Source organism: Kryptolebias marmoratus, linkage group LG24, assembly GCF_001649575.2.
Source record: "Kryptolebias marmoratus isolate JLee-2015 linkage group LG24, ASM164957v2, whole genome shotgun sequence".
Classification (NCBI taxonomy): domain Eukaryota; kingdom Metazoa; phylum Chordata; class Actinopteri; order Cyprinodontiformes; family Rivulidae; genus Kryptolebias; species Kryptolebias marmoratus.
The window spans coordinates 722,785-737,037 of NC_051453.1; the positions used below are offsets into that span (position 1 = coordinate 722,785).

The 14,253-nt window shown below is 42.4% G+C and overlaps 3 protein-coding genes across 5 annotated transcripts; 2 read left to right on the forward strand and 1 right to left on the reverse strand.

Annotated features, from left to right (window-relative positions):
- Positions 1–473: 473 nt before the first annotated feature.
- LOC108243566 (GDP-L-fucose synthase) lies at positions 474–3,814 on the forward strand. Its single transcript, XM_017429103.3, has 10 exons — positions 474–524; positions 1,813–1,970; positions 2,057–2,171; positions 2,256–2,384; positions 2,460–2,533; positions 2,617–2,750; positions 2,828–2,959; positions 3,029–3,108; positions 3,239–3,338; positions 3,421–3,814. Exons 2-10 carry the CDS (start codon positions 1,813–1,815, stop codon positions 3,474–3,476), a joined length of 978 nt encoding a protein of 325 aa, XP_017284592.1. The 5' UTR covers positions 474–524; the 3' UTR covers positions 3,477–3,814.
- Positions 3,815–4,010: 196 nt separating this feature from the next.
- bmb (brambleberry) lies at positions 4,011–8,864 on the reverse strand. The gene is made up of 13 exons (XM_017429113.3): positions 8,750–8,864; positions 7,497–7,753; positions 6,918–7,046; positions 6,663–6,848; positions 6,361–6,583; positions 5,983–6,099; positions 5,718–5,897; positions 5,440–5,646; positions 5,228–5,366; positions 4,705–4,766; positions 4,523–4,629; positions 4,346–4,452; positions 4,011–4,267 (listed from the first exon to the last, which is right to left on the reverse strand). Exons 2-13 carry the CDS (start codon positions 7,749–7,751, stop codon positions 4,138–4,140), a joined length of 1,842 nt encoding a protein of 613 aa, XP_017284602.1. The 5' UTR covers positions 7,752–7,753; positions 8,750–8,864; the 3' UTR covers positions 4,011–4,137.
- A 98-nt stretch (positions 8,865–8,962) lies between these two features.
- On the forward strand, positions 8,963–13,957 carry pycr3 (pyrroline-5-carboxylate reductase 3). Of its 3 annotated transcripts, none has more exons than XM_017429115.3 (10): positions 8,990–9,073; positions 9,951–10,071; positions 10,152–10,327; positions 10,411–10,482; positions 11,341–11,422; positions 11,515–11,579; positions 11,711–11,890; positions 11,974–12,186; positions 13,054–13,146; positions 13,223–13,957. In XM_017429115.3, exons 2-10 carry the CDS (start codon positions 9,954–9,956, stop codon positions 13,451–13,453), a joined length of 1,230 nt encoding a protein of 409 aa, XP_017284604.1. In that variant the 5' UTR covers positions 8,990–9,073; positions 9,951–9,953; the 3' UTR covers positions 13,454–13,957. The 3 variants fall into 3 exon arrangements, with proteins under 3 accessions (XP_017284607.1, XP_017284604.1, XP_017284605.1); XM_017429116.3 differs by lacking the exon at positions 8,990–9,073 and adding an exon at positions 9,080–9,535; XM_017429118.3 differs by lacking the exons at positions 9,951–10,071; positions 10,152–10,327; positions 10,411–10,482 and having other exon boundaries at positions 8,963–9,073.
- Positions 13,958–14,253: the final 296 nt, after the last annotated feature.

Consider the following 14,253-nt stretch of genomic DNA (forward strand, 5'->3'; position numbering starts at 1 on the left):
GGACTCTCTGCACCGACTCAGGTCCACATCAGGACTCTCTGCACCGACTCAGGTCCACATCAGGACTCTCTGCACCGACTCAGGTCCACATCAGGACTCCATGAACCGACTCAGGTCCACATCAGGACTCTCTGCACCGTCTCAAGTCCACATCAGGACTCTGTGTATACACACTGAAAACATGCCCGTTTATAGACAACTGTAGCTTTATCTTTACACCAACATGGAATTCATTCACATCAGAACCGCATTAATTCATTTTTTAATTATTTCTACTCAAAGTAATCTGATGTATTTTTGTCTTTTTTATTGTTTTCTTTTAATTGATTAAATTTGTCATGACTGCTTATCTCTTTCTGCACCTGTTATGTAAACTGTGTGAACAAAACTAAGGTAATTTAAAAAGAAATGCATTTGATCACGTGGTTTGGGCGACACGTAAACCTCGGGTTTCTATTGGCTGAGGGGAGATCACGTGTTTCTGCAGCTAGATCACTTCCGGATTGAGTTCCGTCGGCTGAACGGTGAGCAGCTGCGGGTTCACATGCTAATTTAACTCTAAATAAACTTTGTTTTACCTCATCTGTACGCCGGAATATTATGTCTGTTATGTAGTTTATATATAAACTATATAAAAATTTAGATTTTGTAAATAAAATAATGTTTTAAAAGCGGTTTTGTGCCGGGACACAGACAGAAACTTTGGTTTTACAGGTCAGAAGGAAGCCGGGATGTCTCAGGAACATATCAGGATTGTAGAGATGAACTTTAGTTTCTAATCTTCTGTTTGAATCGGTTTGTTAGAACAGCTTTCAGGATGTTTCCTCACCTGAGATACTGAATGACGTGGCGTTCACCTGTCCTGCTGCTTCTTCTGCACCATTTAAGTGTCTTTACGTCATCTCTGTCTGTTCTCATCATAATTAGGACAAGCACTGAACTCCACCTCTCACCTGGGTTGTTTAGGTTCTAATTAAAAGCTGCTTCTGGTTTAACTTTAAACTTTTGCTTCAATAAAACATCCTGGATTTTTCAGACTTTTCAGTAACCCACAGACTGCTAGTTTATGTTTTCAACTACCTAAATTACAAAATCAAACAATCAGACTCATCAGCACATGCTTTTATTAAGTTTATACACCAGTAAAATGGAGAAATTATAATAAGAATGCAGTTTTCTGTGGTGTTTGGTGTGAATAAATGTTTATTACTAATCAATCAATTAGGCAAACTTTATTTGTATCTGTATGTAGATTACTAAGTATTTAAAAACATTTAACTGATTAATTTAATCTAAGCACTGAAAAAGCTTCTGAACATTCACAAAAAACAACATTTTCTGAATTATGATGATTGTAGATTGTTCAGTAAAAGTTCAGGACGTTATTTAGAGCTTTAAAACTTTAACTTTCTTTTTTAAGACCAAATACATGATTTTGGCATCATTTAAAGCTCATTTAACCAGAATAATTTGTTTTAACCCGAACCTTTGTAAAATGATTTAGTTAACATACCAACTGTGACGGGTCAGTTTATAATCATAGTTTAGTTCTGGACTCTTAACACCTTTTTATATCCATTCTGTGTATTTTAATTTATGCCTTACAGGAGTTTTACCTTTTCATACATTTTCTTCATCAGTTATTTTTATTTTATATTGTAATACTGTCTTTGCTAGGGGTTAAATGTTTAAAAAATGACGGCGATTAAAAGAACTTTGACAAAGTTTATTGCAGGCAGCAGTGAGCTGGTTGTAGAAGCTTCCTAAGGAAAGTTGTCACGATCTGCTGCTCTTTTATCACGGATGCTTTAGATGAATGCCCAGGCTGAACGCTCTGCTCCCGTGAGGGTGCTGGTGACGGGGGGGTCCGGCTTGGTGGGCAGGGCCATCCGGCACGTGGTCGAGGAGGAAGGAGCATCCAAGGAAGGAGAGGAGTGGATATTTCTGTCCTCCAAAGATGCAGATCTCACGTCAGTATCCCAGCATGGCTGCGTCTGCTACAAAAAGGGACATTTTTGTCTGCGTGGAGCTTAATGTCCCCCTGATTCTTCCTCAGGAACAAGGAGGAGACGCGGGCGGTGTTTGAGAAACACCGGCCCACCCACATCATCCACCTGGCTGCCATGGTGGGGGGGCTGTTCAGAAACATGAAGTACAACCTGGACTTCTGGGTAAGTTCCTCCTCTGCTCTGTGGAGAACTTCCTGGTGTTCAGGTGTGGTGTAAAGACGCTGCTGGTTTGTCTGTCGCCTCCAGAGGAACAACGTCTCCATCAACGACAACGTGCTGCAGGCAGCGCACCAAGTGGGCGTGGTCAAGGTGGTTTCCTGCCTGTCCACCTGCATCTTTCCAGATAAGACCACCTATCCTATCAATGAAACCATGGTAACAGATGAGCCACAGTGTTAGCAACAATCAGGAAATGATGTAGAAACAGTTATTAACTCTCCTCTGCACCAGATCCATAACGGTCCACCTCATGACTCCAACTTTGGTTATGCGTACGCCAAGAGGATGATTGATGTTCAAAACAAGTATGCTGTTAACTTGTTTTTTTCAAAATGGAGACAAAAACAACGAGTTGGCTTCACCTTTCCTTTATGCCTACGTTTCACAGAGGTTATTTCCAGCAGCACGGCCGCTGCTACACAGCTGTGATTCCCACAAACGTGTTTGGACCTCATGACAACTTCAGCATCGAGGACGGCCACGTGCTGCCGGGCCTCATACATAAAGCATACATCGCTCAAAGTAAGCCTCCTTCACAGGGCAGCATGGAGGCGTGCGCCTCGTTAAGGTTTCTTTCTTTCTTCTGTGTCGGTGCTTAGAGGAGGGGAAGCCCCTGGTGGTGTGGGGCTCCGGCTCCCCCCGGAGACAGTTCATCTACTCTTTGGACCTGGCTCGCCTTTTCCTCTGGGTCCTGAGGGAGTATCCAGAGGTGGAGCCAATCATCCTCTCCGGTGAGTCCTCCTGCCTGAGAGCACGGATGTTTCCGCAGCTCAAAGTGAAGTTGGGTGTTTTTGTTGCAGTCGGTGAGGAAGAGGAGGTGTCGATCAGAGAAGCAGCGGATGCAGTTGTTGAGTCTTTGGGCTTTAAAGGAGAAGTGGTGGTATCCTTTGAGTCGTGCAGATTAAATGGGAAATGGTACGCACTTACAAGGCTTTAACGCTCAGGGTTGAAAGGGGCGGGGCTTCAGGGCGTGTGGCAGAACTGTGGTTTCCTTGACCTCGGTTGCTCAGTATGACACCAGTAAAGCCGACGGCCAGTTCAAAAAGACCGCCAGCAACAGCAAGCTCCGCCGCTATCTGCCCAGCTTCAAATTCACACCCTTCCACCAAGGTGGGGCCACGACTCGTTGTCAGAAAATGCAGGTTTTTATGGACCTTTTCATCTGGACTGACCTGTTTTCTTGTTCTTGCAGCTTTGAAGGAAACGTGCGATTGGTTTGTTGCAAACTACGACGCAGCCCGGAAGTAAAACCGCCTCGGAGCCGGATGACAGCGAGACCGGCGAGCTGTTGCACAATTTTGTTAGAGGTCAGAGGTCACAAGTACAGACAGTGATTGAGCCTGAATGTGCTTGAATTAAAGCCTGCAGGATCAAACTGGAACATGTCAGTGTTGCAGACCTTTTTCTTTTCTTTGGTTGTGGTTACAAGAAGTTTTCAGCTGGTCTATTTTTTCAGTTTTATTCATTTTGTTAAATTATTCTACTAGTTTCTTTTTTAAATCCAGGTGGTGGCAGAACCTAAAATTAAAGGAGTGTTTCTTTTTTTTATTTTTATATATATATATAAATATAAATAAAAAAATAAACCTTTTTCCAGTTTCTATGAATAAGGGTTGAACTGGTGGCCAGGATAAAACCAATAAAATAAGAAGTACTGTGAACATGCACCAGTTTGGATCGATGTTTAAACTCTGACCAGTAAAATGTTTTCTACTTACACTGCTTTAAGTGTCTTGATTAAAACTGTTTCCATCCCTCCTTATGAAGAACTGTTAAACAACAGGCAGAGGAATCATTTATTTAAAACTAAACTGATAAAACAAATACATTTAAAATATCTACAGATGTAAAGCTCATTAGCAAAGACAGCAGCTCTTCATCAAACCGGATGTAAAGAAAGTTGAGCGGTTTAGGAGAGGGTGTAGGAGGCGTGCCCCCCCTCGTGGACTCGGCAGAACTCCTGTCCCGGGACGGCTCTCTTCTTACACGCTTTCCCCGTCTTTGTGATTCCGTTGCACAGCTGCCGGCCGGATAGCGAGCTGCAGCAGAAAGTTTCCATTAGCTTCCCTGCCTTTAAGACAATCCTGTGAAGTTTGACAAAATCCTCAAAGTTCCACCTGTTGGTGAGCAGCGACGGGGCGGGACTCGCGCTCCTCCAGTCGCTCCAGTTCTCAGCGTCACAAACGCCTCCCAGATTCTTGAGGGGGATGTCGTCAATCAGAGCCTGGGAAATAATTATATGGATGCAGAAAGTCCTGATATCACCCGAGTCAGCATCAACTCGACCGACTCACCCCTGAGAGAACGGACGGAGGCGCTGCCGCTCTGGGGGTGGACTGATTCAGGGAGACAAACTTGGACTTCCTGGGAGGAGGAGTCACTGCTGAAATGTTGAGGTCACCTGTCCACAAAGACATCAGGAGAACATGGAAAACTCAATCTGTTCAATTCATGTTGGTTTTTAAACTCTTCTGACCTGATAAAAAATGGTCCTGAGTCAACAAGTCGTCCGGCTCAATGACGTCGTCTTTTACATCCCTGAAAGACAAAAACAGTGTTTATGTTTACTGAGTGATGCTGATTCAGCAGTTTTCCTGGTCCAACTACTTCTACATATTTCTTTTTTAGCCGTTATCTTTTCAGGGTCTCCACAGAGAGACGTCCTCTGTCCTCTGTCCACCTACCTCCATCTCCTCTTCGGCCTTCCTTCTGCACATTTTGTGTCATTTTAGCTGTTCATATATCGAAACATTCAGCTCATTCAGGGGATGGGTGCTGTGACTTCTGGTTTTTCTCATTTTAAAACTTGTCTAAATATTTAACTTTATTTTTTTTCCCCATTTTCTTTAAAACTTGCTTCAGCACACTTGCTCCATTAACTTGTTCTGCATCTCCAACCTTTAAAAAAAGCTTCAGCTAATTTCAGTGTTTTCACAGGAAACTCAGTTTAGCTGGTTTTAAAAAGGTTGAGTGAGACGAACAGATGCAGACAGACTCACCTCTGCGGTGTAGACGATGGAGGATATGTGTTTCCTGCTGATGTCAGCTCTTTCTGAGGCTCCAGGCTGATGAAGAGCGAGGCAGCTGGATTCCTGCTGCTCTGGAAGCAGGCCCACAGCTGGCTCACAAACCAGTGACCTGCAGACGAAACGCTGTGAGAAACGCTCTCAGATTTCAGGTAGGCTTTCTGTTTGTCCTGTAACATGCTAACCCAGAGACGCCGCGAGCAGCAGCAGGCTGAGGCCGCTCAGATCCAGCGCCGGCTGCTGGTTGACCTCCGCCGCTGCGTTCAGGGGCACCACGAGCAGCAGCACGGCTCGGGAGAAACCCGAACATCGCAGGAACGACAGCAGGACTGCACACAGCACCAAGTATCCTGCGTGCGCCACACACGTCCACATGGCTGTCAGACTTAAACCTGCAGGCAGGAGAGGAAGGTTTCAGAACGTCACAACCAGTCTTCTGAAGGTTCAGTCATCCGAGCCTCACCTGCCCAGCCCAGGTAGCCCTGGATGAAGTGAAGCCTCTCCTCAACGCGACTCTGCATGTTATCCAGGAGGTGCAGCATGAACCCCAGTGTGCCGTTCATGCGCTCCAGTTTGTCCGTCAGGTCCGTGTAGTACTGCGAGGTCTGGTCCTGGTACTGCAGGAACTCAGACATGCTCTGGTCTGTTCACCGGAGCAAACAGGTTTATAAAACTTCATTTTCTGATAGTTTTAATTAGGGAAAAAAAGCATAAAGTTGGTAAATGACCTATTTTTTGGTAGATGTCTTGAGCTTGTCGTCTCACGTCTGAGAGGTCCTCGACAATCACCTTGTGGCCATCCTGCACCTCCGAGCTCTGGATCTGCAGGTGCTCACTCACGTTCTCTAAATGGAACAAAAGAAAAAGCATAATTTCAAACTTTGAGACTCGTTTCAGCTCAGTGATTATCTTTGTCTGACTCAGAGCTTAGAAACTTCACATGAATTGCCACAACAAAAATCAGGCGTGGACTCCAGCTGTTGATCTTCAGTGAATAAATAAGCAGTGAAAAAACTAAGCCCTGGAAGAAAGATTACAGCTGAAATGTGCAGATAAATCAGGATTAAAACCCAAACAGAAACCTGAGAACATCTGGAAACTCTCACCCATTTTCTTTGTGATGCCCTGAATGAGCTGAGCGACCAGCTCCTGTCCGGAGGCGATGAGGGCCTTTTCTCGACTCAGACGCTCCAGGTTCTCCTTCAGGGAGCTCTCCATCTGCTCCTGGCCTTGGTGCAGTTTTCCCTGCTGAGCCTGCAGAGCACCGTGGCCCTCGAGCAGTTTGTCCAGAGACGCCGCGGTCAGGTCCTTCAGCTCCAGCTGTCCCTCCTGTTCGAAAAACAAAAACCAGCTGCAGCCCCGGCAACGTTTAAACCACGTCAGGTCAAACAGGAGAACCCGGCTCTACCTTCAGCTCCTTCATTGCACCGAGCTGGCTGGTGGCAGTGGAGATGAGAGCGTTAACTGTGAGCTCCGCTCGGCGCCGAAAAAGCTGCTGGCGGGTGGCGTAGCAGACGGAGCGCGCTCGGTTGCTCACGATGTGGTACGCGTTCCACGTGTCTGGATCCATGTCAGCTGTGCACTCTTTAATGGTCTGAAAATCACAACTCAGAGTTACAACACCCCGTGAAAGTGTTAAAAATATATTATTTAAAGATTTTACCATTTCCTCTGTGCAGGGAAACGTCCGGCGCCCCTCGATCTGAGCCTGGCAGTTAAACAGTTCGACTCCGAGCTTTGCCAGGCTTTCCTCAGATAGACGCTCACAGCTGGACTTCAGCCGAGAGATCACCTGGGAGGAGGCCGAAGCTTCGAATAACAACATTCATTCTCCGGGAAATCTACTGAGTGTGTGAATGTTGATTATTGTGTTGGAACAACTACCGTTTCAGACAGTCAGGTATCAAAATGTTAAGATATGACTTTTTTAACCTTTATACTTTTTGAATTATTTGACTTTAAACATTTTTCTAAGAGAAATGCATATAGAGCTCCACAAATCCTTGAAAACCTTTGTGCTCTTTAAACCTTTCTTTAGAAAACTTGCTTCATTTCTGCTACTGAAGCAAGTTCTGCTAATTTTAACTTTTAAATTCTACTAGTTCTAGCAGTCATTCAGAACTTTAGCTCTTAGTTTTCACTTTGTCTCCTCAAAAGTACAGTTTTTCCTTTTGGTTTTAATCTGCATCCATCAGAAGAAATTATATTTGTTCTATTTGAAGGCGCAGGTGTTTGTGTTTACCTTGTAATGGCAGCCGTCTAACGGGCTGAACTCCAGCTGCTTCGCCTCCGTCAGAAACTTCTCATCTGCAGTCATCATCTCAAACTGAGCATCTTCTGCGAGCGGTGCAGGAGCTGCTGCAGCAGGAGGAGGAGGCGCTGCTGTAGGAGGAGTCCACGTGTTCTTCAACCACTCAAACAGGCCGCTGACAGGAGGACAGGTCAGGAGGCAGACGACGAGCAGGAAGTGGGGACGGTGGCCCAGGAGGGGGCTCATGTCTGGATCGACACATGAAAACATGCAAGGAGAACCATCAGTCACTTAGCTGCTCTCAGATTTATTTGTAGCTCTGACATGAGGTGTTTAGCGTTTATCTGTCAGACACTTTTACTAAATTTAACAGACATTTTGTTCATCAAGACAACACACTTCCATCTCCTTCGCTGCTTCCTGTTTGACACTTTTCTGACTCCGTTCTCCAGTTTGTGCTTGTTGGTCTCATTACAGCGAGATGCATTCGACCTAAACCTTTTCTTTTATTTCCATTAAGACTTTTTTAAAAAAAAAAAAAAAAAAAACTTTTACATGACAATAACTGTGAAAAGGGGATTCTTTTAACATAAGTTAAAAGATTTACCTGCTTCCTCAGTCATTTTTGCTATTCTTGTTTTTTATTGAGATTATCAATAAACAGCAAAAGTCTAGGAATATTAAAGTACTTTGAATGTACTTTTTTATCCTCAGTTTTGACAGACTACAGTGTTTGGTGAATTTGCCAAGCCACAGACTATTTTCCCTGTTTTGTATCATCCTGAAAATCCTCATTTTACATTTGAAAAGTCCTATTGTGTTTAGGTGTCCTCTCGTTGGGAGGTGAGGACAGGTTCTCCTGGTTCTCCTGATATGAATGGAATTAAATCGATACTGAAGGCGGCCACAAGATGGCGACATTCCATCAATTAGGGTTAAAAAATGTTTGAAGATACCAAAAATTACTTTCTGGATCGGGCTTGCATAAGTTTTTTCACGTTCATCAAGCTCAGGCAAACTGTTTTTTCTTTATGCAAAACATAAAAATCTGAATTAATTAATTTAAAAGAGGAATAAATAATAATAAAAAACCCACAGTGAGGCTTGTCCAGGCATGTCTGCCCTGCAGAAAAACTCTGCTGTGAAATAAACTAAACAGACTAAAACGCAGCTTTAGCAGAACAACAAATTAAACATTAAACAAGTAAAAACACAAGAAGATGCACGCATTTTAAAGCATTTACCTGTTAGATTTTGCTTCCCGGACACTCTCAGTCTCCCACAGCTGATTGAAATGATGCTGACGCTTCTTCCGCCACCAAGCAGCCAATGGCATCGCTCCGTTTTAGTACCAGTCTTTGGGTGCGCTCGGTTTACTTCACGGCCTAAACGGAAAACCTGCGGGGCTATAAGACGCTGGCGAGAAAGAGCTCCACCCACTTTAGCCGGGCAGAAGACTAAAACGAACGAACCTACCTCTGATTTACTCAGCCGATTGGCTCAAGGTTTAAATGAAACAGGAATTTTAGCTGAAAACACGCCGGGTATCAGCAGCTCAGACAAGTCAGGTGAATACAAGTCCCGTTTCCAGCGTTTAAACAAATTTTTTATCGTGTTGAATTAACTGCGTGATACTTTATGGTTGTTCAGACAAATGCGAACGTGTGTTTATTGAGCATATTCGTCTAATCTGCCCGGTATTAGCCTAGCTAGCCTAGCATTACGGCCACTCTCTAGTTTGAGTGTTTTTGCTTTTTTTGTTAATAAACCATGTCGAGATTTTATCGGCACGGTTTATAGAACCCGTATATGAAATACTGCCACGATTGTAGCTAAAAATCTGCAGTTCTACCCCTTAAACGTCACATCATCCATGTTAGCCTCCGCGTTAGCCTAGCCTAGCGAACAGTAAACAGCGATGGACGAGTCCGCTGCTCTGATCACACAGGTCGCTTACTCGACAGATTTCTTATCGATATTTGCTACCTGTAGAAGTTTAATTTTTCTATTTCAATTCTCCGAAGGTTACGGTAAGTTTTATTTTATTATATGATCTCAAACATATTAACATAAATGACTTTTTTGTTGTCTGCAACATCGTTACCGTACTGTAAACAAGAAATTAGTCCTATTGTTTATATCACTACAAATACTGTTAATTGTAAAGTTTTAGCTTATAACTGCTTGTCAAGCTGCTGTATTAAGTTTAGGATAGATGGTCTGTAATATCGGTATTATACTGTAAACAACAAATGACTACCTTTGTTTAGCGTCAACGTGACAAACACGGTCTATTTTGTGCTCGTAATTAATTAAACAACTTTTTCATATAGTTAAGTAATATCATTTTTCTATTAAACCTTTCTAGCTAAAAAAACACTGTGATGAGGTGTTTGATATTACGACAGATGTGCTACGTAGTAATTAAACATGCTTTCTTTTTAGGCAATGGAAGGAAGGTGGATAGAAATTTTCAGCTTTTTGTCCACGGGATCTTACCCTGACGGGTATGTGAAGTCTCAAAAACAGAATCTCCGGAGATACTCTTCTAAATTTACTCTGAAGGGTTGGTATCCGTTCAACAACAACAACATCCATCCATTCAGTCATACAATGAATAAGCAGTTTTCTTTTTTCCTCATTTAGAAGGAGAGCTTTTCTTTGGACCCAGGAAGGTCATCAGGACCAAAGAGGAGGCCAGGGATATCTTTAAACAGTTCCACACATCTCCAGTTGGAGGACACTTGGGGGTTGTGAAGACGAGGGCAGCTTTATCCTCCAGATTTTACTGGCTTGGCATGTCCATAGACATCGACCACTGGGTATGTTTTATTTAAACCTGTTTTTGTGTTAACTTCTTTCATTTTTATCAACTGTGTGTGTATATAATTTGTAATTTTTGAAGGTTATGGAGTGTGACAAATGCCAAAAGGTGGGAAAACCTTTGAATGTTGGTCAGCCACGCCAGTGCATCAAGGTTAGTTGTAAATACAACAAATTAGTCATGTGCAAAGTGTATTTATAGATGTCTTTTTTAATGTATGTATAATAAAAGCTTGTCTGATACTCTGTGTCATTCTGTCTTTTTTTGAGTTGGATATTCTGATGCAGGGTTTTAGTGCATCAACATATGCTACCACTATATTTTATAAAGGTAGGATATTCTAGTTAAGGGATTAGTGCATAAATCTGTGATAGCTTTTCATTTTAAACAGGTAGGATATTCTGATGAAGGAAGTGATTTTGTGGTTTTAGAAAGGTTTTCATTGTGGATATAAATTGTTCCAATGCTGTCACTCAATATTATCCGATGATGATATTTAACATTAACACAAACTGCTGTAGTTTTCGGTTCGTAAACATGACGGTAGCAGTTTTCGACGGGTAGCACCGACAGATAGAAGTAGCTATCTAGCCGTGCTGCGGTAGGAAAATAAAATGCACTGCTTTTATGATGTTTCAGAAAAAACTAAACTAAACATTGAAAATCATTATTTTAGGAGAAACAAGTATTTAATAACACAACTTCCAAAATAAGCATTGGATCGTTTTTCAGACCATTAAAATCTCAACAAGGTCACATTTATTGCTGCGCTGATTTAATCAAACATGAGTTTCAATGACTACTAGTTTTTATGTCTCCTAACCCCATCAGTTTTTACTTATTCTGCACATAATTTGCTTTAAACATCTAAATTTGTATATTATAAAATGATAAATTACACAGGCAGGTGTGCATTTTATTTCTAATATTCTGTATGACAGTATGATCTTAGTTTGATATCAGATGAGTGCATGTTATCCTGAAGGACTAACACTTTCTGCTTTTCCTCAGGTGAAAATGGACTCGCAGCTGAAGGTCGGCTTCATCGGAGCAGGAAACATGGCTTTTGGCATCGCAAAAGGCATCTTACCCGGTGAGGGCGGAGCGGCGGTAAAACGGGGGTAAAGCGCCGGAGCAGAGTTTGAGTGAAGGAGTCTCTGATCGAGCGTTTGCCGTTTGTTGTAGGAGACGTTCTTCCTGAACACGTCACAGTGAGCGCACCATCCTCCAAAAACCTGGAACGCTTTCAGGTACGGTTAGACATTTTGTTCTGCGTTTCTTGTTCAGACAGAAAAATGAGAAGAATATGTTAAACCAGCAGCTGTGTGCTTGATGAGCCAGATGTTGTGCAGATAAACGGAAACTTTCTTCACGGTTTCAGGAGCTTGGCGTTGAGGTGACTCACTCCAACGAAGACGTAGTTTGTGGGTCAGATGTGGTTTTTGTTGCAGTCAAACCCCTCCTGGTTCCACTGGTTCTGACTGAAATCTGTCAGCACGTCACCAACAAGCACGTTATCGTGTCGGTCGCAGCAGGAGTCACCCTGGCAACACTAGAGGAGGTGAGTGATACAGGAAATACTTTCAAATAAATTGTTGTTTTGATCTAAACAAATCCCATTCTGTTTTAATTCTATCTTTTCAGCTCCTTCCAGAGAACTCGTCTGTCATCCGGCTGATGCCAAACCTTCCCTGTGTCGTTCAGGAGGGGGCTCTCCTGTTTGCACGAGGAACTCACGCCAAACCGGAGGATTGCGCTCTGCTCCGTTCTCTGCTGCAACACTGTGGATTAGTGGAAGAGGGGCCTGAGGCCTGGATAGACATCCACACAGGCCTGAGCGGGAGCGGAGTGGCTTTTGTGAGTCGCAAAACGTTTCTGTCCTCCCTTTTTGCTGATTGTTGGAGGAAGAAATCTTTAAAGGAAGCAAATGAATGGTTAAAAAAGTGCAAAGTAAGCAGTAGTTTGGTTTAAAACAAATGCACAGAAGAAACTAAACAGTAAAACAGTGTTAATGCTGACTCAGCAGTCACACAATTAAGGAAATGATTCCAGTGAATGTGAAATAATGATCATATAAGGATGAAACCAGTGCTTTTTACATGAAGTTATCTACATATTTGTTTTTCTTATCATTGATAGATTTATCTAATTAATTGATGGTAAGTCTCCATATTGATAAGAAGGTCCTTCATCACGCTGTTTATGCAGCTTTGACAAATATATCAGGCAGATGTGACCAGATGTTTATTTTCTCCTCTTCAGAGCTGACTTTAGCTGTCGTGCTCGCTGTGATGGGATGTCCGTTTATAGGAAGTACCAAATTATTTTTTCTTTCTTTTAACATCAAACTTTGTTCAAGCAGCCTTTTGCTTGAACAAACAAACCGTCCTGCATGTTTTCGATGTTTCTCTGCTCTTCAGCAGGTCTTCAGGTTCTGCAGAAGCCTGTTAATCACTAGTTGTGTCACAGTGGAGAAACATCTAAAAGCTGCAGGATGGTGGACACCCATGGTTTAAAGGAACTCAAGTTAAAGAGGAAAAGCATCACTGGTGTAACTTTTGATGTTCAAAGCTATGCAGACCTTATTGTGAGCTAAACTGAAGGAATCATTTAGATTCTTTACCTGGTTTCAGAAAGTTCCCATGGGGACTAATTTAGTTGTTAGACGGTATAATACCTGCAGTTAAAGTTGGACCCTGTTGATCCTTCTCTGCCTCTCTGCAGGTGTACCTTTTTGCTGAAGCTCTGGCTGAAGGAGCTGTTAAAATGGGCATGCCAAGTGCCCTGGCCCAAAGCATCGCGTCCCAGACTGTTCTGGTCAGTTTGTTTAAAAAGAAAAAAGCTGCAACATTGGATCATATTAATTCAGTCTCGTTGTCACGGTGTGTTTCAGGGTGCTGGGAGGTTATTGCGTGATTCTGGGAAGCATCCGGCTCAGCTTCGCTCTGAGGTCTGCACCCCGGGCGGAACGACCATCCACGGGCTTCACGCGCTGGAACGGGGCGGCGTCAGGGCGTCTGTCATGAGCGCCGTGGAGTCGGCCACCGAGCGAGCTCGGGAGTTTGGTCAACAACCTGCAGCGGGGAGTGTTGTCTTCAGGACGATTAAAACGGATGACTTTTAAAATTGCTCAAATCTCTTTTTTAAAATAATTTTTACTTTTATGTAGTTTTTGTTTAACAAACACGTTTACACCTGTGTGCCACTCCTTTGAACAAAGCAATATTTTATTCCTGAAACTGTCACGAGTCTGTTTGTGATCTATGGCCTTGCCTTCTTTCACATGCACAGTAAGAGTAATCCTTTTTAATTTGAATTAAAGCAGTAATGTAAAAGGAACATTAGGCATAGAGATCTTTGCAGTTTCCTTAAACTAATCTGGATTACGTGCATGTGAAGTGGAGCGTAGATTTTTAATGAAAATGGGTGATGTATTAAAATGTACAAATAAGAAATCAATATTTGACTTAAGACACAAAAAGATCTGTATCATAGTTATGATAAAAAAGCTGCTGACCTTGAAGTATGATACTGTGTTTAAAAACTGTAAATTGTATGTACTGTATGTAAAAGCTGCTGGTCATTTCTGAAAAACTTCCATTTTTTTTATAAAGCGTCATTAACAAACTTTTTCTGTTTACTGAATTCTTTCATTGTCTGTTCAAACACAAAGCAAATTTCCTTTTTGATTTTTATTGATTATAAACAGGTTTTTAGGATGTTTAACAACTTGAATCAACAAACAATCTTGGATTATTACGGATTATTAGGGGTAAATAGTGATTAGTTAAGACATTTTGACAAAAATGATCAAAATAAGTGACTATTTTCACTCCACAGCCTCTTTAGGCCCGTTTCCAAATCATGATCAGAAAACTAAATTTGTAGTGGTGAAATAATAAGATTTAAATTTAGTTTATATTC

What these genes read in the sequence shown, in the direction of transcription:
- pycr3 (XM_017429115.3), top strand. Translation starts at nt 9,954, where the DNA reads ATGGAAGGAAGGTGGATAGAAATTTTCAGCTTTTTGTCCACGGGATCT. An exon ending in CCATAGACATCGACCACTGG is followed by an intron (nt 10,328 to 10,410) that starts GTATGTTTTATT and finishes TAATTTTTGAAG; the next exon opens with GTTATGGAGTGTGACAAATG. An exon ending in CGCAAAAGGCATCTTACCCG is followed by an intron (nt 11,423 to 11,514) that starts GTGAGGGCGGAG and finishes CGTTTGTTGTAG; the next exon opens with GAGACGTTCTTCCTGAACAC.
- bmb (XM_017429113.3), bottom strand. Translation starts at nt 7,751, where the DNA reads ATGAGCCCCCTCCTGGGCCACCGTCCCCACTTCCTGCTCGTCGTCTGC. An exon ending in GGGCTACCTGGGCTGGGCAG is followed by an intron (nt 5,647 to 5,717) that starts GTGAGGCTCGGA and finishes TCCTGCCTGCAG; the next exon opens with GTTTAAGTCTGACAGCCATG. An exon ending in TCAGGACCATTTTTTATCAG is followed by an intron (nt 4,630 to 4,704) that starts GTCAGAAGAGTT and finishes CTTTGTGGACAG; the next exon opens with GTGACCTCAACATTTCAGCA.
- LOC108243566 (XM_017429103.3), top strand. Translation starts at nt 1,813, where the DNA reads ATGAATGCCCAGGCTGAACGCTCTGCTCCCGTGAGGGTGCTGGTGACG. An exon ending in TCCAAAGATGCAGATCTCAC is followed by an intron (nt 1,971 to 2,056) that starts GTCAGTATCCCA and finishes ATTCTTCCTCAG; the next exon opens with GAACAAGGAGGAGACGCGGG. An exon ending in ATCCTATCAATGAAACCATG is followed by an intron (nt 2,385 to 2,459) that starts GTAACAGATGAG and finishes CCTCTGCACCAG; the next exon opens with ATCCATAACGGTCCACCTCA.